Source organism: Capricornis sumatraensis, chromosome 1, assembly GCF_032405125.1.
Source record: "Capricornis sumatraensis isolate serow.1 chromosome 1, serow.2, whole genome shotgun sequence".
NCBI classification, from domain to species: Eukaryota; Metazoa; Chordata; class Mammalia; order Artiodactyla; family Bovidae; genus Capricornis; species Capricornis sumatraensis.
In genome coordinates this window covers 23811709-23833801 of record NC_091069.1, presented here as the reverse complement: position 1 = coordinate 23833801, position 22093 = coordinate 23811709, and the positions used below count along the sequence as shown (strand labels likewise).

Sequence of the window (22093 nt, the reverse complement as noted above, 5' to 3'; positions counted from 1 at the left end):
CTGTCTTGTTTTTGTTAACTGTTTAGAATTCTCCATCTTTGGCTGCAAAGAATATAATCAATCTGACTTCGGTGTTGACCATCTGGTGATGTCTATGTGTCTTTTCATCATACTGTACTGTACATGTACTGGATTAGGAGACAGGAAATATGTGCTATCTGTTAGCTCTGTAACCTCAAGACAAGTCATTCTTTTTGGATGACATTCTGCTGGCACTGCACTGCACACAGACAGTGGATGGTGGTGTTAGCAAGCTGGTTAAGCACAGAGATGTTTAGTGTAGACTACTAGGTGGTGTTTAACAGAGCAGATCTGCGGCAGTGGTTTTGATAGCAGACGTTATGGAAAGACCCGCAGTGAGGGACAGTGGGCAGGCAACAGTTAGTAGGGTTCAGTGAGGGTGGGGTAGGGTTTGAAGACAAGACTTATTTTCCTGAGAGAATAAGTTTGAGCAGTTGAAATAGGTGAGAATTTGGTTTCAGGAGCTGGACAGTTCTGAAATCAGGATGCAGAGTAGACATGGAATAGATGAGATAGAGGGATGCTGAACATGTTTTATTGTGCCTTTGCAGTGAAGTTGCCTAAATCCATCCTGATGCTTAGGAGGGGGTTAGGTTTTTAGATTATCATCATTGACATCAACTGTGAATTGAGGGAAGGCATCTGGGGCAGAGACATCCAAGAAATCCAAGATGAACAGAATTGTCAGTAATGAACTGGTAAGATTTTTGTAGTAAGGAATGAAAGTGAAGTGAAAGTGTTAGTCGCTCAGTTGTGTCTGACTCTTTGCCACCCTGTGGATTGTAGCCCACCAGGCTCCTCTGTCCATGGGGTTCTTGAGGCAAGAATACTGGAGCAGGTAGCTATTTCCTTCTCCAGGGGATCTCCCCGACCCAGGAATTGAACCCAAGTCAGTATTCTTGCCTGGAGAATCCCATGGATGGAGGAGCCTGGAGGGCTATAGTCCATGGGGTCGCAAAGAGTTGGACACGACTGAGCGACTTCACTTTCACTTTCTCCTGCATTGCAGGTGGAGTCTTTACCATCTAAGCCACCAAGGAAGCTCGGTAAAGAATAGTCAAGATAAAATTAAAATGAATTAAATGGGCAACATTTCTGTGATCCTGAGAGAGGATTGTCTCCTGTCTGTGAAGTAGTAGGTAACAGTTTTTGAGCCCTTATTTTGCCAGGCACGCTCTTAAGAACTTTTAATTTGGTGACATGTAATTGTTCTCCCCGACTCACCCCTTCCTTGCTGGTCTATGCCACAAGCCTGTTGGTGATTGGACAGGGTACATACAAGAATTTCTCACTCTATTATTTCAAATTCATGTCCTTGACTTTAAGGAGTTTTAAGCCACTAGATGGCAGATTGTTTCAACAATTACTAGACAGAAGCTCCTCCTTAATAAACCATTTATAATTCTTGTTGGAGTCAATTTGTAGGGTCACGTTGAGCTCTGCCAGTGCAGCGTAATCCCACCTGGTGTGGTACATGGGGGCACACGGCCCATTCCTCCCTCCCTCCCTTTTCTTGGAGGGGGCTGCCCACCCTCTCCTCACTGCCTCTCGCTCTGCCCTGGCCTCTGCTCATTTAATTCACTCCGTGTGTTTTTTGGCTCCATCACTTATAGCTTATTTTTCTTGTCTGATACCGACATTCCTGCTTTGAGTTTTAGATTCTTAGAATGTCAGAGCTGGCAAAGAGTTTCATCCATCACTTGGCTCAGCCTGTTCATTTCTCAGGTGGGAGAACTGAAGCCGCGAGAGGTTAAGCCAAGGACGAAGACCTTGTGTCAGGTTTATCTTCCCGCCCCAGCAGTTCTGTGCAAAGAGAGCCGTTTCCTGAGCGAAACCGACATGTAAATGCTTTGAAGGATCGAGACACAGGCTCTGTGTCTGAGTGGGTTAAGTTCAGTGACGGAGGTGTGATTTAAATAACGGTTACAGTTTAGAAAGTAGAAGGTGATATGTGCTCAGGAAGCGAGCAGCATAATCCCTCTCATATTGTTAAGGGCCCCTTCTGAGTTTCTGCCCTACTACCCCTGCTTGCCTTTTACAGGCTGGGAGCACTCACTCCCTTTCTGAGCATCCTCCCAGCACACCATTTACAGATGCAGCTCCATGCTCTCGTACCTCGTGTTCTCTTGGCTGAGGACGCTCTTTATCTGATCTCTTTATCTGTCAGGAAATTATTGAAGGGATAAACCTTTTTCTGGTGTTAACCCTGTGAAGCTTTCCTGACCTCGTCTCCCATGCAGTTAATTGGTCCTTCAGGCTTGATTTTGTGCCTAACTCAGGGGTCCCCACAGGCATGGTTCAGGTTGGCTCGTTCTTTCCCCTGGAGTGGACTGTGCTTGTCGTCACTCTTGTGGATGAATATATGTCCCCAGCCATCTGAGAAAGAAAGGTGCGTGAGCCTCACCCCACTGTTGGTACTGATGCTTTGGGAGCGCTAAGCTTGCCACTGCAAATTAATCTGAGAATTAGAAGTGAGCTCTTCATTTGTCTCACACATTCCTGATTGCTTAGCACATGGTTTGCGTTTATAATTTTGATGGCATGAAGGAAATTAATATTACAGTTACTTTGGTGCAAAGATATTTGAACCTAATAGATCTGATTCCTTGACCCAAGGTTTTCCTATTTTCCACAAAATTTTGAGGTAAAAGATTATTGGGAAAGTTAATTCCTGTCTCCTACTCTCCCTTGTTTGAGTTAACGAGAAGGAGTTTTAACTCTTACACATTGTGTGCTTTAGTCTTCAGAATTTAATATGTACTACAGAAATTCTGTATTGCTTTTTATCTTTATAGAATAATTAAAAAATAAGGGCTTGCTTCAAAATGTGATTCCTAAGGTAAGTACTTCCACTGTATAATCATAAGGGATTTGATTTAGGTCATACCTGAATGGTCTAGTGGCTTTCCCTACTTTCTTCAATTTCAGTCTGAATTTTCCAATAAGGAGTTCATGATCTGAGCCACAGTCAGCTCCCGGTCTTGTTTTTTGCTGACTGTATAGAGCTTCTCCATCTTTGGCTGCAAAGAATATAATCAATCTGATTTCGGTGTTGACCATCTGGTGATGTCCATGTGTAGAGTCTTCTCTTGTGCTGTTGGAAGAGGGTGTTTGCTATGACCAGTGCGTTCTCTTGGCAAAACTCTATTAGTCTTTGCCCTGCTTCATTCCATATTCCAAGGCCAAATTTGCCTGTTACCCCAGGTGTTCCTTGACTTCCTACTTTTGCATTCCAGTCCCCTATAATGAAGAGGACATCTTTCTTGGGTGTCAGTTCTCAAAGGTCTTGTAGGTCTTCATAGAACCATTCAACTTTAGCTTCTTCAGCATTACTGGTTGGGGCATAGGCTTGGATCACCGTGGTATTGAATGGTTGGAAATGAACAGAGATCATTCTGTCATTTTTGAGATTGCATCCAAGTACTGAATTTTGGACTCTTTTGTTGACCATGATGGCTACTCCATTTCTTCTAAGGGATTCCTGCCCACAGTAGTAGATATAATGGTCATCTGAGTTAAGTTCACCCATTCCAGTCCATTTTAGTTCACTGATTCCTAGAATGTTGACATTCACTCTTGCCATCTCCTGTTTGACCACTTCCAATTTGCCTTGATTCATGGACCTGACATTCCAGGTTCCTATGCAATATTGCTCTTTACAGCATTGGACCTTGCTTCTATCACCAGTCACGTCCACAACTGTGGATGGTATTCTTTCTGCTTTGGCTCCATCCCTTCATTGTTTCTGGAGTTATTTCTCCACTGATCTCCTGTAGCATAATGGGCACCTACCCACTTGGGGAGTTCATCTTTCAGAGTCCTATCATTTTGCCTTTTCATACTGTTCATGGGGTTCTCAAGGCAAGAGTACTGAAGTGGTTTGCCATTCCCTTCTCTAGTGGACCACATTCTGTCAGACCTCTCCGCCATGACCCGCCCGTCTTGTGGCCCCACATGGCATGGCCTAGTTTCATTGAGTTAGACGAGGCTGTGGTCCATGAGATCAGATTGGCTAGTTTTCTGTGATTATGGTTTCAGTGTCTCTGCCCTCTGAGCCAGGTTTTAGCAATACATGAAACGTGAACATCCAGATGGTTAAGCTGGTTTTAGAAAAGGCAGAGGAACCAGAGATCAAATTGCCAACATCCGCTGGATCATGTAAAAAGCAAGAGAGTTCCAGAAAAACATCTATTTCTGCTTTCTTGACTATGCCAAAGCCTTTGACTGTGTGGATCACAAGAAACTGTGGAAAATTCTGAAAGAGATGGGAATACCAGACCACCTAACCTGTCTCTTGAGAAACCTATATGCAGGTCAGGAAGCAACAGTCAGAACTGGACATGGAACAACAGACTGGTTCCAAATAGGAAAAGGAGTACGTCAAGGCTGTATATTGTCACCTTGCTGATTTAACTTCTATGCAGAATACATCATGAGAAACGCTGGGCTGGAAGAAGCACAAGCTGGAATCAAGATTGCCGGGAGAAATATCAATAACCTCAGATATGCAGATGACACCACCCTTATGGCAGAAAGTGAAGAGGAGCTAAAAAGCCTCTTGATGAAAGTGAAAGAGGAGAGTGAAAAAGTTGGCTTAAAGCTCAACATTCAGGAAACGAAGCTCATGGCATCCGGTCTCATCACTTCATGGGAAATAGATGGGGAAACATTGTCAGACTTTATTTTTTTGGGCTCCAAAATCACTGCAGATGGTGACTGCAGCCATGAAATTAAAAGATGCTTACTCCTTGGAAGGAAAGTTATGACCAACCTAGATAGCATATTAAAAAGCAGAGATATTACTTTCTCAACAAAGATCTGTCTAGTCAAGGCTATGGTTTTTCCAGTGGTCATGCATGGATGTGAGAGTTGGACTGTGAAGAAAGCTGAGCACCGAAGAATTGATGCTTTTCAACTGTGGTATTGGAGAAGACTCTTGCGAGTCCCTTGGAGTAGAAGCAAATCTAACCAGTCCATCCTAAAGGAGACCAGTCCTGGGTGTTCATTGGAAGGACTGATGCTGAGGCTGAAACTCCAATACTTTGGCACCTCATGCGAAGAGTTAACTCATTTTAAAAGACCCTGATGCTGGGAGCGATTGGGGGCAGGAGGAGAAGGGGACGACAGAGGATGAGATGGCTGTATGGCATCATCAACTCGATGCACGTGAGTTTGAGTGAACTCTGGGAGTTGGTGATGGACAGGGAGGCCTGGCGTGCTGCAGCTCATAGGGTCGCAAAGAGTCAGACACAACTGAGTGACTGAACTGAACTGAGCTGAAGGTAAGTACTTAAGAACCTGATACTGTTTATTTAAGGAGGTTATGGTTGTCACTGCAGGTAAATATTCTGCGTGGAGGAAATTATTGCAACAAAAAATAACATTACTGATAGAAATTATTTTTCTACAGTGTTGTCTGTGGTCTTAATTTTTACAAAAATCTAATGACCGTTTCAATAGTAAATCACAGGATGCTTAAGATATAACTATTAATGTATAAATAGCTTCAGAATGCCACAAAGCAAATGATATGCTAATTTCATTTTCAGTATTTGACAAGACTCGTGGGTTGATGCTAAGTGTTAAAGCCAATTTACTGAATTTTTTTTCTCTCTGGACTTTATTAATTGGAAGAAAGTTATGTACATAATTTGGAATATTTATCTTGACTTTTCTCTTAAGTTAGAAACAGAGGAAAGTACAGGGAATGTTTTTATGAACACCTCAGAATGTACTATCCAGAATTAACAAATACTAAGATTGTCTTTTTTACTAAAGGTGTGTGTGTATGTATGTGTATAAAAAGTGAAGGTGAAGGTCGCTCAGTTGTGTCCAATTCTTTGTGACCCCATGGCTATATAGTCTATGGAATTCTCTAGGGCGGAATACTGGAGTGGGTAGCCTTTCCCTTCTCCAGGGGATCTTCCCAACCCAAGGATCAAACCTTGGTGAATTCTTTACCAGCTGAGCCACAAGGGAAGCCCATGTATGTGTATCAGTTCAGTTCAGTTGCTCAGTCATGTCTGCCTTTTTGCGACCCCATGAATTGCAGCACGCCAGGCCTCCCTGTCCGCCACCAACTCCCGGAGTTCACCCAAACTCAACATATGTGTAAAGTGAAAGTGAAGTCGCTCAGTCGTGTCCAACTCTTTGCGACCCGTGGAATGTAGCCCACCAAGCTGCTCTGTCCATGGGATTCTCCAGGCAAGAATATTGGAGTGGGTTGCCATTTCCTTCTCCAGGGGATCTTCCCGACCCAGGGATCGAACCCAGGTCTCCCATGTTGCAGGCAGACGCTTTAACCTCTGCAACACCAGGGAAGCAAAACCTCCTATAGAGACACAGAACTTCAGGTCCAAGTACTAACATCAAAGATTTCAAGGGAGGAAAGGAAGCCAGGTTGAAAGAAGAAGGGGGAGGAGGTGGGAGAGGGGTCGAAAGGGGTGGCCTTACAGACGTCTCCTGCCACCTCCAGATACCCAGGCATTATGGGACTTTTCCCTGGGGCTCCAGAGAAGGGAGGACTGGAACTCGGCCCTACCAGGAATCAGACCAGACCAGAACCAGGATTCGAGTTCTCTGCCAAGAGGTGATCAGTCTCCAATCCTCAGCTCAGGCTGAGGGCCCTTCGACCAGATTCCTGTGTCCAGGACCGGGGGACTAGAAAAACAGGGAAGGATAGGAACGGTTAAGGAGAGGAAAGAGAGAGGGAAAGGGAGAGAGGTCAATAAAGTCTCTCGTTCCTTACTGGTTGGGGCACTCTCGCCAGTTGTCCGCGTCAGGAGGAGACCAGGGACAAAAGGGTCCCAGTTGCAGCTGCTGGGTCTGGTCCATTGGCAGGCACGCTGGCCCCTGAGTACTCCGAGTGGTCAGGATGTCAGTTTCAGCGAAGAAGAGTCCCCGCCAGAGTCGCCATTTGTTGCAGGAAGGCGGACCCCTTCCAAGGCCCAAAACTGGGCTCTTATCTAACACTCGGAAATGAATTGTCTGAGGAGACACATGTGCTGACAAAGCAAGAGATTTTATTGGGAAAGGGCACCTGGGTGGAGAGCAGTAGGGTAAGGGAACCCAGGAGAACTGGGTATGTATGTGTATAGATACACTCAAATGCATAAATGAGAGACAGTAGTGCAAACAAGTTCCTACTTCTAGAGGCAGCCTGCTCTCATGGTTTTGGTGTGTAACCTTCCTTTATATATATATAAATTTAACATGTTTGGCCGCATCTGTATTAGCCGTGGCATGTAGGATCTGCACTGCATCACAGGGGATCTTTCTTTGTGGCATACAGACTCTCTAGTTGTGGCATGTGGCTCAGTACTTATGGTGCATGGGTTTGGTTTCTCTGCAGCATATGAGATCTTAGTTCCCTGACCAAGAATCGAACCTGTGTTCCTTGCATTGCAAGGCGGATTCTTTAACCACTGAACCAGCAGGGAAATCTCTAGTATATATTTTTATATTTGTTCTTTTTATACTGTATATGTTTCCCTGAACAATTGACTGAATTTGCATTTATTCATCCCTTTTAAACATTTAAGATACTTCTAATTTTTCTGCATTATAAACAGTGCTGTATGAGGTATTCTTTTACCAAGAGATAAATGCCTGTGTGAGAATTTCTCCAGAGTTATCTTGGAACACAGTTTGGAGAATTGTTGGGGGAGGGGCACACATTTTTTTAGATATTGTCATGTCCTCCAAAATGATTGCTACAGTCTTACTAGTAGTTTTATAAGAGTTACTGTGTCTCTATAAACATGGAGAGTGGCTGGTGTAAATCTTTGTTGCTTTAATATGCATTCTTGGCTTTTGTGTTTCTCTTTTTGTGACTTATTCTCTGTGCATTTTTCTTTGCGACTGGTTGTGGGAGATCTTTATGGATTCTGTCTGCTAAAACATATACTCTGTTAGTTTTATGTCTTATAAATAACTTTTCCTGGTGTGTGACTTGTCTTTGCACTTTATGGAGGGAAATGTTAGGTTTTAACATGGTCAGATTTGAAGGAGACCATTTTAATGACACTAGGGTGGGAAAGTGTTTGATGGGTCAGGATGCACAGTGCACAAGCCGTGAAGAGAAAGGTTATCAGTGTGAATGGAGTTGACTCTCTTTTCTTTATTTATTTTAGTTAATTTTTTTTTTTTTTTTATGGCCATGCTGCTCGGCATGTGGGAGTTTAGTTCCCCAAGCAAGATTGAACCCATGCCCCTTGCAGGGAAGCAGAGTTCTAACCTCTGGGCCACCAGGGAAGTCCCTAGTTGGCTCTTTTTAGAACTCTACTCTCCCACGTGAATTCTGTTGAATGTATTGTTTAGTTCCATTACATGTTTGTTCAGTTCCGTGGAAATTTTTTTTTTTTTTTTTTTACATTTCTTTCAATTTATAGACTAAGAAGAATTGGCTTTGTTAAGGTATGCGGAGTTTGTCAAAGAACATGGTGAAAGTGCAAGTGTTAGTTGCTCAGTCGTGTCCGAATCTCTGTGATCCCATGGACTGTAGCCCGCCAGGTTCCTCTGTCCATGGGATTTCCCAGGCATAAATACTGGTGTGGGTTGTCATTCCCTTCTCCAGGGGATCTTCCTGACCTAGGAACTGAGCTCAGATTTCCCTCATTGTAGGCAGATTCTTTACCATCTGAGCTACCAGGGAAGCCCAGAGAACATGGCGTCTCTCTCTTTATTTATAATTTTGTATCTTTCAGGAACATTTTGAAATTTTCTTTCTGATGTTGTCCTTTACCAGATTCTCGCTTTAGTGTTGTCTGCTGCCCTCATGGCAACCCACTCCAGTACTCTTGCCTGGAAAATCCCATGGATGGAGGAGCCTGGTAGTCTGCAGTCCATGAGGTCACTAAGAGTCGGACACGACTGAGGGACTTCACTTTCACTTTCACGTTCACTTTCATGCATTGGAGAAGGAAATGGCGACCCACTCCAGTATTCTTGCCTGGAGAATCCTAGGGACAGGGAAGCCTGGTGGGCTGCCGTCTATGGGGTCGCACAGACTTGGACACGACTGAAGTGACTTAGCAGCAGCAGCAGCAGCTGCTGCCATCTTTATCAGTTTATGACTCCTCACCCCTGTTCCCAGAACCCCCATTCCCCACCTCATCTTCTGGTATCTTACTGCTGAAATCTAGGAAGAATGAGGAAGGGTGTGGAGAGGAAAGGACTCTGTAGCATCGTTTTCTTTGTGCTACTTCAGGAGAAAGTTGGAGCTTTAAATTTACTCACTCCGGAAACATTTATTGCATTTATGGTGCTGGGCCTCGCACTTCTCTCATTTCCATTGACTGTTTTCAGTTAAGTTACATGGTTTCACTTCATTTTGGTTAGTGCTGCCCAGGACACCTGTTCTAAAACTAATCATGATGAAGAAGGTTTATTTGCTATGTTAGGCATCAGTACCAATCTACTCCCCACCCCCCCCCCCCCCCGCCTTAATCACTAAAAGCTGAGACCTCGTCAACAATGAGTCATGTAAAACAGTGACATGATGGACCAAGTTAACATCTTGACTTGGGGTTGATACCCCTTGGCACATATAACTGAAGGTAAGTCTTCAGTAGATGCCACCTGGGTTATCATCTCCAGATATGGGTGTTGCCTTTTACACCATTTAATTCTGTGCTCTCAGCTGTTCCTTATTTTCATGTGCCTTTAATTGGAGAGCGAGCTTTTTGAATGCAGGGAGCATACCTTGTTTATTGCTGTATGAACCCTATATCAGGTAGCTGCTGGTTACCCCTTTGTGACTGTGCTGATGAAATCGTCTCAGTCCCCCCTCCCTTCAAGCACAAGCAAGCACACTTGTCTGCCTGCATGGGTGAACACACGCACGGTCTTATAGCTGCAGCATCAGTGTCCCAGAGCTGCCATCCCATCTGGTGGGAACAATACACGATTAGTTCCATCATTCTGTCTCCTTTCCACTTACTCTTTAGTCTGGCGTGAATGGCAGAAAGGCTGTTTGGAAGCAGTTATTGAATCGCTTTCATTTTTAATCAAGCTTATCTTATTGTAGCCAATTTGATCTATGTGTGACCATGTTTATCAGAATTCATAGGGCGGAAATGTCTTCTAGAATTAAGATCAGGAGATGAAGAATGAAACGGAAATCTCAGTTAGCTGTCCTTTGTAGTCAGGTATCGTAAACTTTTATACATGTATTTTAAAATCTAAAAATGAGGTATGATATCTGTTACCTCCATGGCATAATAGTGCAAACTAAATAATAATGCTTAACCCCTTGAAAAAAGTATTATATGGTGTGTGTTTGTGCATAAATATATATATGTGTATATATATCACTATTGCACACTGAGTAGAGAGAAATTATTTCCATTATCTGAATCTGTTTTGTCCTGTCCTTTTAGAGGTTTGTTGAATTCTCAGATTGTGTTTTATTTTTGTTGTAACAACAGGCTACTAATTTTTAAAGATACGTCTTTGTGAGAATTGCATGTTTTCTGTTTGAAAAAGTGCTATGACTAGATTCAGAAATGTAAACATTCAAAGCTACTTGTTTTGCTTCTATTTGTTCAGAGAAGTTTTTCCTAACAAATTGACTTAAAAATAAAAGTTCTGTATGGAAAATTTGTAGCATGATCATAGAAGACTTTATGACTCCCTCATGCCTGCTCTTCAGGTTAACAGTGGACCCATGGCCAGCATCACATCATCCGTGGCCTCAGCCGAGCCTCCACCCCCTGAGCCTAGAGTATCATGAAGTCAGTCCTGGACAGTGTAGTGTTTTGTCTGAATGTTCCAGTGTGTATTTCCCAATAATAAACACTCTTAAAAACGTAAACATGAAACTGTTATCATTTATGAAGACATGGAGAAGGGTGTGGCTTCTGTGTTATGTTACTCCATCGCCTTATTGTTACTGGGGACGACAGTTTTTCACTTGAGACACCAGAAGTTTTATCCGCAAACCTTTTTCTTGTTTTTTGACACGTGATTACGATGTCTTTTATAGTGCCCAGCCAGATTTACTGCACATGACTTAACTTTAAAAATCATGGCTGTTGGCTTCCGTTATTAACGGGCTTAGTTTGTGTGTGGTGGTCTTTTCACTTGTACTGCTTGTTAGGCTGCTTTGCCCTGTTGGTAACTGGCCTCTGATTGCAGTGAAGTATAGCAAACAGTGAAGTGAACAGGTCAGAATGTGGGGCTAAGCTACGGAGCAGTCTCACTTCAGCACAGTTACTCCTGTATAGTTGTGTCCCATCCGCAGCGCTCCTGGCTGTCATTTTTTGTTTTTCCAGCATCTGTAACTGTGTCCCCATGACCTCCAGTGTGCTGCTGTAGTTAATATAGACACGTCTGTGAGGTGACATAATCGTTTATGTTTATTCATTTTTTGAGGGACACTTGCTTTATGATGTTGTGTTGGTTTCTGCTGACTTTGAAGTGAATCAGATCTACATAAACATCTGTCCCCTCCCTCGTGGGCCTCCCTCCCACCACCACCGTCCCACCAGTCTAGGCCACCACAGAGCACAAGCTGAGCTGCCTGTGCCGTACAGCAGGTTCCTATAGGCTACCTGTTGTACACATGGAAGTGTATTTATGTCAGGGATGTATCGGTTTATTTAAGTTTATTGGTGTGGATAGTTTCTTAGATACTCAATGACCAACCTGAAAACATTTCTTTTTACATTTCCAAGTTCTCTTCTCAGTTTCAGATGTTTCAGTGTGTCAGTGAAGGTGAAATTCTAGTTGAGAAACCATCTGGTCTATTGGTTGTTTCCTCTAAAATATTTACCTTCTAATTTTATTTCGATTTTCTTTATGGAAGTGAGTGTTTCCGCTCTCTTTGTTTTGATGTTGTCCTGTTCATATTTGTAATTTATCACTTCTCTTTATCTGTCTCTGTTTTTAGACTTTTGCTGGTTGGCGGATGTGAAACTGCTGAAGTGGGCATGTCAAAAGCTGCTAGCTGTGGACTGTCTGCCTGGAGAGTTCTTTCAGGATCACCGTATTATAAGCCCGTTACTCATGGTGGCGACAGGGTCACTGCAGTAAGTCTCATTGATGGTGTTTCATTTTGTTCATTTAGACCTTATCTAAAGGTCTTAGATAAGCCCTTTGCAAGATATATGGAGAAAGAAGCAATCTGCCTTAAATGAGGAAAATGACTTAATACAAGTGAAATTTTAAGACTTCTATCGAATATCAAATTTATCTAAAGCGTGCTTTATTTAACTTGGTCTCATTTTTAGTCAAAATATTTGCAGATATGGAGAAAAATGATTTAGCAGTACTGTTACTTCCATTTGCTTTTTTAGACCTTGACATTTATTAAGTCCTTTGATGCTCTGGCAGCGGTTCTGAGCACTCTCACAGGTTGTAGCTCATTTAACTCTCAGTAACCCTTTGAGATAGGTATTGTTAGTAGCCCAAGTCTGTTGAAGAAGGTGAAATTTAGCTGGGTCAGCCAGCTAGCAAGTGGCAGAGTGAGAGTGCAAAATCTGGCAGGAGTTCCCTGTTCAAGTTCTCAACTGCCTTGGCTCTTCTGTTTTGTTACATATTGATCAGCACTGTACCTATTCATTTATTCACTCTATTATTGAGCTTCTGTTTCCTATCGGTCACTCCTTTGTGCTGCAGTTAGTATAGGTTCGACTCTGCTGTGATAATAAAAATTAGCCACATAAGCAGACAAATGAAAAATCCTGACATTTTTGTCACTTACCTTGTGAAAGCCTATCCCTTATTTGTGGCAAAGTCTGCTGTTGTTACCATGACCTCATGGAAAGCTTGTTCCAAGTGATGATTAAAGGATCCGTGGAGGCTGGTACTCTTCCGGGCCCAATGTCTCAGTTTAGGGCATTAGGTGGGGAAGCAGAGGAGTAAAAGGAGGGACTTCTTACTGTCTCACACCAGAGGTGACATCACTTCCGCTCATCGTTCACTTCCTGTAACTCATCATGTAGCTCCTCATCATGTACCTTCAAAGGGTCTGGGAAGTAGTTTTCTGTGTCCAGAAAGGAGAGAAAACCTAGACGTTCAGTTCAGTTCAGTTCAGTTCAGTCGCTCAGTCGTGTCCGACTCTTTGCGACCCCATGAATCGCAGCACGCCAGGCCTCTCTGTCCATCACCATCTCCTGGAATTCACTCAGACTCACGTCCATCAAGTTGGTGATGCCATCCAGCCATCTCATCCTCGGTCGTCTCTTTCTCCTCCTGCCCCCAATCCCTCCCAGCATCAGAGTCTTTTCCAATGAGTCAACTCTTCGCATGAGGTGGCCAAAGTACTGGAGCTTCAGCTTTAGCATCATTCCTTCCAAAGAAATCCCAGGGTTGATCTCCTTCAGAATGGACTGATTGGATCTCCTTGCAGTACAAGAGACTCTCAAGAGTCTTCTCCAACACCACAGTTCAAAAGCATCAATTCTTCAGTGCTCAGCCTTCTTCACAGTCCAACTCTCACATCCATATATGACCACAGGAAAAACCATAGCCTGGACTAGACGGACCTTAGTCGGCAAAGTAATGTCTCTGCTTTTGAATATACTATCTAGGTTGGTCATAACTTTTCTTCCAAGGAGTAAGCGTCTTTTAATTTCATGGCTGCAGTCACCATTTGCAGTGATTTTGGAGCCCCAAAAAATAAAGTCTGACAATGTTTCCCCATCTATTTTCCATGAAGTGATGGGACCAGATGCCATGATCTTCGTTTTCTGAATGTTGAGCTTTCAGCCAACTTTTTCGCTCTCCTCTTTCACTTTCATCAAGAGGCTTTTTAGCTCCTCTTCACTTTCTGCCATAAGGGTGGTGTCATCTGCATATCTGAGGCTGTTGATATTTCTCTTGGCAATCTTGATTCCAGCTTGTGTTTCTTCCAGTCCAGCGTTTCTCATGATGTACTCTGCATAGAAGTTAAATAAGCAGGGTGACAATACTTCTTTTCCTATTTGGAACCAGTCTGTTGTTCCATGTCCAGTTCTAACTGTTGCTTCCTGACCTGCATACAGATTTCTCAAGAGGCAGGTTAGATGGTCTGGTATTCCCATCTCTTTCAGAATTTTCCACAGTTTCTTGTGATCCACACAGTCAAAGGCTTTGGCAGAGTCAATAAAGCAGAAATAGATGTTTTTCTGGAACTCTTCTTGCTTTTCCCATGATCCAGCAGATGTTGTCAATTTGATCTCTGGTTCCTCTGCCTTTTCTAAAACCAGCTTGAACATCAGGGAGTTCATGGTTCACGTATTGCTGAAGCCTGGCTTCGAGAATTTTGAGCATTACTTTACTAGCATGTGAGATGAGTGAATATTAATTGTTTCTACCATATTGACCCCTGGTGGCTCAGCTGGTAAAGAATCTGCCAGCAATGAGGGAGGCCTGGATTCGATCCCTGGGTGGGAAGATCCCCTGGAGGAGGGAACAGCTACCCACTCCAGTATGGAGAATCCTGGCCTGGAGAATCCCATGGACTGCGTAGTCCTTGGGGTTGCAGAGTCAGACACCACTGAGTGACTTTCACTTTTACCATAGTGGCCAGTCTGTGGTTTGTATTTGTTTCTCTGTATAAACTGTATGATCATAATTATGGACCCTGTGCTTAGCATGTTGCCTGATATGTGGTGGGCATTCATATTTTTCTAGGGAGGGGAGAAACCATGAGACTGGAGTGAAACGTGGCGTAAGTGATGCTTAGTCCTGTGAGTGTACTCAGTCTACCATTTCTGTCTCAAAATCAATGTATTTGTTCCATTATCTCTGTCTCAAAATAATGATTTGAAAATAATTCTCTACAACAATGGTTCAATGTTTCAAGGTTGAAGAAGAGCCAGTGAAGAAGTACTTTTGAAGAGAAATCTTTAGCAGTCATAGTAGCCTCCATTTGTTTGTTTGTCTGTTTAGTTTTTAGCATATGCTGACATATGTGATGGTGCATTTAGCCCAACAAGGTAGTAATTTTTTTTTTTTTTTTAACTAGGTCAACTACCAGTTCAGGATGGCACCAGACTTTAAAGCTGTTTATGTTTGTCGATCAGTTCATATAGTACTGTGCCTTGTGCTTTTTCTTCCATTCATGATCACTCTACTCACTCTAGCACCCATTTATTTTCTCTGCAAGATCCAATAAGGAGTTCAGTTTGGGTATTTATTAGCCACATTTCACAGATCAGGAGCCCAAGGCCTAGGAGATTTTGGCAACTGAAAAATAGGGCGGCAGGGATGGCACCAGGCCTGGTAGTTCCTGTTTAGCACTTTCCTCACACCCCGTGCGAAATTACATACCTCTCATTGGCACCATCAGATTCACGCTGTGATGATTCTCCAGTAATTTATTTAAAGAAAGAATGAGATAGCAGTTGGATGTTGTACTTCATATTTATAATAATTTAGTCGTGTTCCTACCCCTGATTTCACACTCGGCTTGTCGTTTTATATGTGAGATGTTTCAGAGCAGATCCTGAAAAGAGTTTGAACAGTTTTATCTCTTGACTGTAAGTCTGCGGCTTATTTTTTTAAAAACCTGTATTGAATTTGTTACAGTATTGCTTCTGTTGCACAATGTTGGTTTTTGGCCGCAAGGCATGTAGGATCTTAGCCCTCTCAACCAGGAGATTAAACTCCCTGCCTTGAAAGGTGAAATCCCAACCACTGGACTGCCAGGGAAGTCCCTACAGCTTAGGGACTTTTTTTTTTTTTTTTAACTGACTGTGCCATGAGGCTTCCCGGATTTTAATTTCTAACCAGGGATTGAACCCAGACCACGGCAATGAAAGTGAAAGCACTGAGTTCTAATCACTGGACCACCAGGGGTGTCCCTGCAGCTTATTTTTAAATGGTTCACTCAAGAAATAATTTTTTAAAAAGTGTACATATGCATACAGAAAATGCAGTCATGGTGAAATGTTAATTGGTCAACTCAGGTAAAAGGTATATTTGGTATTTCATTGTGTAGTCATTTCACCTTTTCAGTAACTATAAACTTTGTCAAAATGTTTAAGGTTGAGGGGAAGAAAAGAAGGAATAGGTGAGTGTGGAGGATATGAGATGAGCAAAGTTGGCTAACTGTGAAGGGCTGTTTCAGCGGGGTGTCACCAAGTGTATTTATTACAGAGCCTGGGACAGGGGAGGCATGAAGAACTGTCACGTACTACGAAGCCTTTTCTCACTGTGGCTTCTTTGAATTCTCTGTGCTTTCACTTTGCTCCTCCCTGAAGTATAGGAATCTGCTCTGCTATGTATGATCCTTCCTTCTCTGGCCTGAAGCTTCAATATTGGAGTCTCTTAAAAGAAAATTGCTTGTGCACTGACAGAATAAGTGGGGGGAAATATTGAATTGCAAATTGAGGGCTCCGCTGTATGATAAACTTCTTGAAATGCTGCGAGTGTATTTTAATTACGTTAGTGCCTTTTAAATGTGTCCTGCAGCTAAACTCGCAATCATTCTGCGTAGCCGTCCCCTCCCTCAAAGTAATTTCAAGCTATAGGATTAGTTCCTCTTGTCAGGTGGCAGATATTGTTCGCATCTAACCACTTATTGTTTGTTTAAGGCTGCTATTGTGTCGGGGTGGCTATTGACAGAAAAAGTGCTGCTGACAAGTATATTCTCGTCTCTCTCAAGGCTGCTAGGTTGTAAAAGAGGCTATGCAAAATTCAGTAGATCCTTTGACCAGCATTTCCAAATTAATGTCGGTGTCATCTGTGTGAGAGTTTTATTTATTCATTTGTTCAACATCGATTCACTGCTGCAAGTATCAGAACATCAAGGTAGCAGCCCTCAAGGGGTTTGTTTACTGGACTGGAGGATACAGCTGTGTGCCCAGATGTGGGCAAGAAGCTGTAGCAGATACTGGGGGAGTCCAGTCACTGGGGAGGGGAGAGAGGAGTCTGGGCTCAGGAGTCCGAAGGCTGGAGTTGGAATCCTAGCTCAGCACTACTGCTCGTGTCTTACAACTCTTGTCTGGTTCAAATGAGATGATAAACAATAAAATGTTCTACAGTGTTCATTATTGTCTACTTGTATTTTAAGGTGGGAATCTTGGAAAAGTGTATAAAAAAGGAACCAAATTATTTTTTTGTAGCTGATGCTGCTGCCCCTTTAGGATGGGATGTTGCTGTGAAAAGAATACAGGCTGTTTGATATCCTATTTCTCTGAGAAAATAGAAGTAATCAGAATATTTTCATAAAGAGCCTCCATCAACACTTCAGCTTTGTAATTTTTCTCTTGTTATTACAGATGAGCTGTGCTTGGACCAGCCAAGGCTAGCAGCTCTGTCCACTGGATCTCACACTCTTTCTTATTGAAGGACATTTTTCCAAATCATGAATCTTGCTGCCAGTTAGGTTTATCAGCAAGCGGTGTGCATTTATTTTTCCCATTGTAAAACCTTCTTAGTTTAGGGCACTTAGACCCTACTAAACCCTGCTGCCAGCCCGTTTCTTTTTTTCATGAGTCTTCTATACTTGATCAGTTTCCTCTTTTTCTGTTCTCTCTTGAATTTACCTGGATGGGACTTTACCTCCATGATGTCACTGAAATTGTGTTACTGGTATCAATACCCTCCAATATTTTACTAGTTGATTGGTATTCTTCAGTTCTAACTACTTATAATATCAGTTATTTGATTTTATTTTCCCCTTCCCCTCTCCTTTCTTCTCCTTTTCCTGTTTATTTCTATTATTTTGTCAAAATACACAGTATTTATACGTTTAGCTTCAGCCCTTGTCCTCATTTTTCTTTAGTCATAGGTGTTCATTTATATATTTTAAAATGCTCATTTCCACTTTGGAGTTTTCCCAGTTACCTCTTGGTTGGATGAAATTATCCTTTGATCGATGTTTTGAGAGGGTCTCATAGATGAAGAGTTTCTTAGGTTCTTGTGTGTTTGGAATTGTTTTTCATAGCATGAATATTTGAAGGCCTGGATATAAGACCTTAGGTTTGCTTGTTCTTTCATTGAACTTAATAAAATACTGCTCTATTGTTGGCTTTGCTTTGGGTGCGAAATTTGAAAAGTTGATGTGAGTCAGATTATCTTCCCTTTGTGTATTATTTGGCCATTTTGTTGGGAGGCTTTGAGAATTTCTGTATCTTTGCTTGGTAAAGAATCCGCCTGCAATAGAAAACTGAAACAAACAAACAAACAAACAAACAAAAAAAGAATCCGCCTGCAATGTAGGAGACCCTGGTTTGATTCCTGGGTTGGCAGGATCTGCTGGAAGAGGGATAGGCTACCTACTCCAATATTCTTGGGGTTCCCTGGTAGCTCAACTGGTAAAGAATCTGCCTGCAGTGCAGGAGACCTGGGTTTGGAAGATCTCCGGAGAAGGGAAAGGCTTCCCACTCCAGTATTCTGACCTGAATATTTATATTTCATGGACTGTGTAGTCCATGGGGTCACAAAGAGTCACACACGACAGCAACTTTCACTTTGGAATCTAATAGACTTCCTGGACTATTTCTTGGAGGTGATTTTTCTGGGTTAATTTCTCCAGGTACCTGTTCATGCTTTCAATGTATAGATTAGATCTGTTTTCATTTCTGGAAAGTTTTCTTGGACCGTGACTTTAGGTGGTGGTTTTAGATAGACCTTAGACCCCTATGCTAGCTTGTCTCATCTGTGCTTCTGGACCCTGCAGTTATTTTTTTCAGTCTGGTTTTGCTTATCACCAAGCTTGATGGTGGGCTTGGGTTGAGGTGGATGGAATGTGGGGGTTGGCAAGAGCAGTGCAGATGACACATGGGGAGTTTTCTCCTTCTGCCTACAATGATTTTGAAGTGTGGGTTATCTTTTATCTTCTTCAAGTTTAGCTGAAATAAATTTCACGGGGATTTCTTTTTCCCTTCTTGCCTTTTATTGCTTTTGGAGGAAATGTGGAGCTAGACCACCAGTAAAGTCTTTTAGCTACTCAAAAGTTCTGGTAGGAACATTTTAACCTCAACTCAAGCATGCTCCCCTGTTTGCCTTTTCCTTTTAGAGTGAAGTTCATGTAACATAAAATTGGCCACTAAGCATTTCAAAGTGCACAGTTCAGTGGCATTTGGTACATTCAGTGTTGTGTGTCCTCCACCACTGTCCAGGTCCAGGGCATTTTCATCACCCTGAAGGGAAACGCCAGTCCCATTAAACAGTCCCCTCTCCCCAGCTCCTGGCAATCACCGATCTGCTTTCTGTTTCCATGAATTTACCTATGCTGAAAATTTCATACAGAGTCATACAGTATGAGATTTTATATCTGATGTCTTTCATTTAGCAACATATTTTTGATGTTCATCCAAATTGTAGAATGCATCAATAATACTTCATTGCTTTTTTAGGACTGAATAATACTCTGTTGTATAGATATCCTCCATTCTTTAGTTCGTGGACATTTGAGTTGTTTGTACATTTTGGCTGTTATTAATAATGTCACTATGAACATTTGTGGCAAGTATTTGAACACCTGTTTTCAGTTTTTTGGGGTATAAACTTAGGATGCAGTTGCTGGGTCATGGGATAATTCTGCTTAACCTTTTGAACCACTGCCAGACTCTTCCACGGTGGCTGTGCTATTTTATGTTCCCACCAGCAGTGTACAGGTGTTTCAGGTTCTCTGCACAACTTTAGTTATACATATTTTCCATTTCTAAAATATTATAGCTCTATCTCTTGCTTTTAAATCTAGAGACAAAAATAGCCTGTGTTATATTATTTCAAATACTTGTTTCTAAATGATTTTATTCTGGTATTTTCCAAGAACAGGATCAATTTCGTCATGAATGAAGTTTCTATTGGCAACCTGGGACAGTCTCATTTGAGAAGAGCTGCTCATTAGATTCTAATTTGCATAGATTGTATTAGACTTATGTATATATTTTAAAAATTTGATTATGACTTTATTTTGTAAGATTTGTCACTTGGTCGATTTTTTCCCAAACAAAAACAAAATCTCACCAAGATTTCTGATACTGACTGCTTTTCTTTACCATTTCGTAAAATACTAGATATGCTGTAGTTTTCATTGCATGATGAGAGGACTTTGTACAATGAGGAAGTGTTCCATTGATCTTTAATTGTATGATGTGTGTTTATTTTGTAGGTACCAAAGACACTGGGATTTTTAAGGATGTTAAGTGGCAAGTTTTACAGTCGCCAGGGACAAGAACAGGTAATGCAGATTGGCTTAACTTAGAAAACATTCTCACCAAAGTCCACTTAAGGACAAAGTTGAGTGAACCTTGAGCATGATAGATTTTCACCTGAATTTGCTCCTAATTATACACTATATGGGTGTATGCATTAATAAGAATTCATGAAGCTGTTCACTGAAGATTTGTGTAATTTTACTATGTATGTCATTCTTATCTCAATAAGGAAAACTAAAAGAAAATTTCAAGAATGAACCTAGTCCTCTTGGGTCTGGAAATATAGCCCAAAGAAGTCTCCTGGAAGCATTATATATCTTTGAATCTTCTTATTTTATCTTACTTGGGAATTTTGTATCCTTGTCCATAATATATACTTTTTATTTGTTGATTTTAAAATATTCCTTCCCTTGCATTAGTTTTCCAGTTAGCGTTCTCTTTGGCCATTTCATGGAGTTTGTCTTTATCTTGCAGATGAAGAGCTATATGAAAGGCTAAATGCCTTGGCCTCTGCCATGTACTTTATTCTTTCTCATTTACTGTGTTGCCTGTGTTGTTCTTTCTGTGACCATATTAGTTCCTGAGAGCATTACTTTTTTGAGTCAGACTTCTAAACTACAGTGGGTTCAACTATCTGCTGAACTCTTTGAGGGCAGGGATTTATGTTTGTTTTGTTCACTGCAGGTTCCCCAGAGTATAAAACAGTGCCTGGCATGTACTATGTATTACTAAATATGTAATATTCAATAAATGTTGAGTGTTGGAAGAGCAGTGCTTACAAATTCACCTTTTATAGAGCTGAGTTTTTTTTTCTTTAAGCGTATGTAATAATTTAGAACATTTTGAATGCATGTGATAGAATTCAGTCCTTTGATTTGAATATAGCTTGTCTGTGTGAAAGGTATAATAAAATTGGAAATCACTTACTTTTGATTGCTCTGTATAGATGATAAACAGCTGAAAAAAGTGAGACAATTTAGTGTACATACAAAGATCTGATATTTAACACTGAAAAAAGTCTCTTAGGATGGACAGTTGAAAAGTTTTACTGCAGCGTTTGAGAGAAGACCGTTCCTACTCCAAATATTGCTGCAAGTTGTAGAAGACTTTAATTAGTGTTTTTAATTAACACAAGATCAAATGGACATTTGAGCTAATGATTTAATGTAAGTGAGAAGTAGAAGTTAAAATAATGTTCACATTACTTCAGTAGCATTTTGTTAGTATCACATTGTTACACAAGAGAATCAGTGAAGTAAGAGGAAAATATCTTTTAAAGAATTTTAGGGAGCAGTTTAAGATGGGAAGGGGTAAATAGGAAAATTGACAGTGAAGTTAATTAAAAGGGCCATTAATGAATTATTAATGTACGAAGACAGTATACTGTGCAGAAATGTCCTTGTAAATCCTCTTGCGATACTTCTACCCCTTGATAATCACTTACCAAGTAATTAATTTGCTAGACCGCCTTCGAAGTTAGAACCTCATGGAGTAAACTGAAGCAAGTGGTAAGTGATAGTCACTGTTTTTCTTTTCCTCACCTTTATTGAGAGATAATTGACAAATGAAATTGTAAGACAGTTAAATTGATGATTTGATACAGGTACATATACATTGTGAGAATATCTTCTGCCACTGACTTAATTAATACATGTATCACCTCACATATTTACTTTTTGTGTCTCTGTTACACTTAAATCCTACCCTCAACAAATTTCAATTATACAATACAGTGTTATCACCTGTAGCTATCAGTGTTATACATTAGGTCCTCAGACTTTATTCATCTTATAACTGAAAGATTATACAACTTTATCAACTTCTGCCTTTCCTCCAGTCCCCAGCCCCTGGTAGGCAAACACTTTTTCTATTCACTGTGTTTATGATTTTGACTTATGATTGTCTTTATAGATTCTGTGTGTAAGTGATACAACATAGTGTTTGCCTTTTTTTAATCTGGCTTATTTCACTTAGCA

The 22093-nt window shown here is 41.4% G+C and overlaps 1 protein-coding gene across 1 annotated transcript in view; it reads left to right on the top strand.

The window, feature by feature from the left end:
• The window catches only part of NBAS (NBAS subunit of NRZ tethering complex), a 335202-nt gene that overhangs the window by 52564 nt on the left and 260545 nt on the right, over window positions 1-22093 (top strand). Inside the window, exons 10-11 of the mRNA XM_068975288.1 lie at window positions 11912-12050; window positions 20072-20140. Coding sequence (XP_068831389.1) covers window positions 11912-12050; window positions 20072-20140 — 208 coding nt within the window. The remainder of the gene's footprint in view (window positions 1-11911; window positions 12051-20071; window positions 20141-22093) is intronic.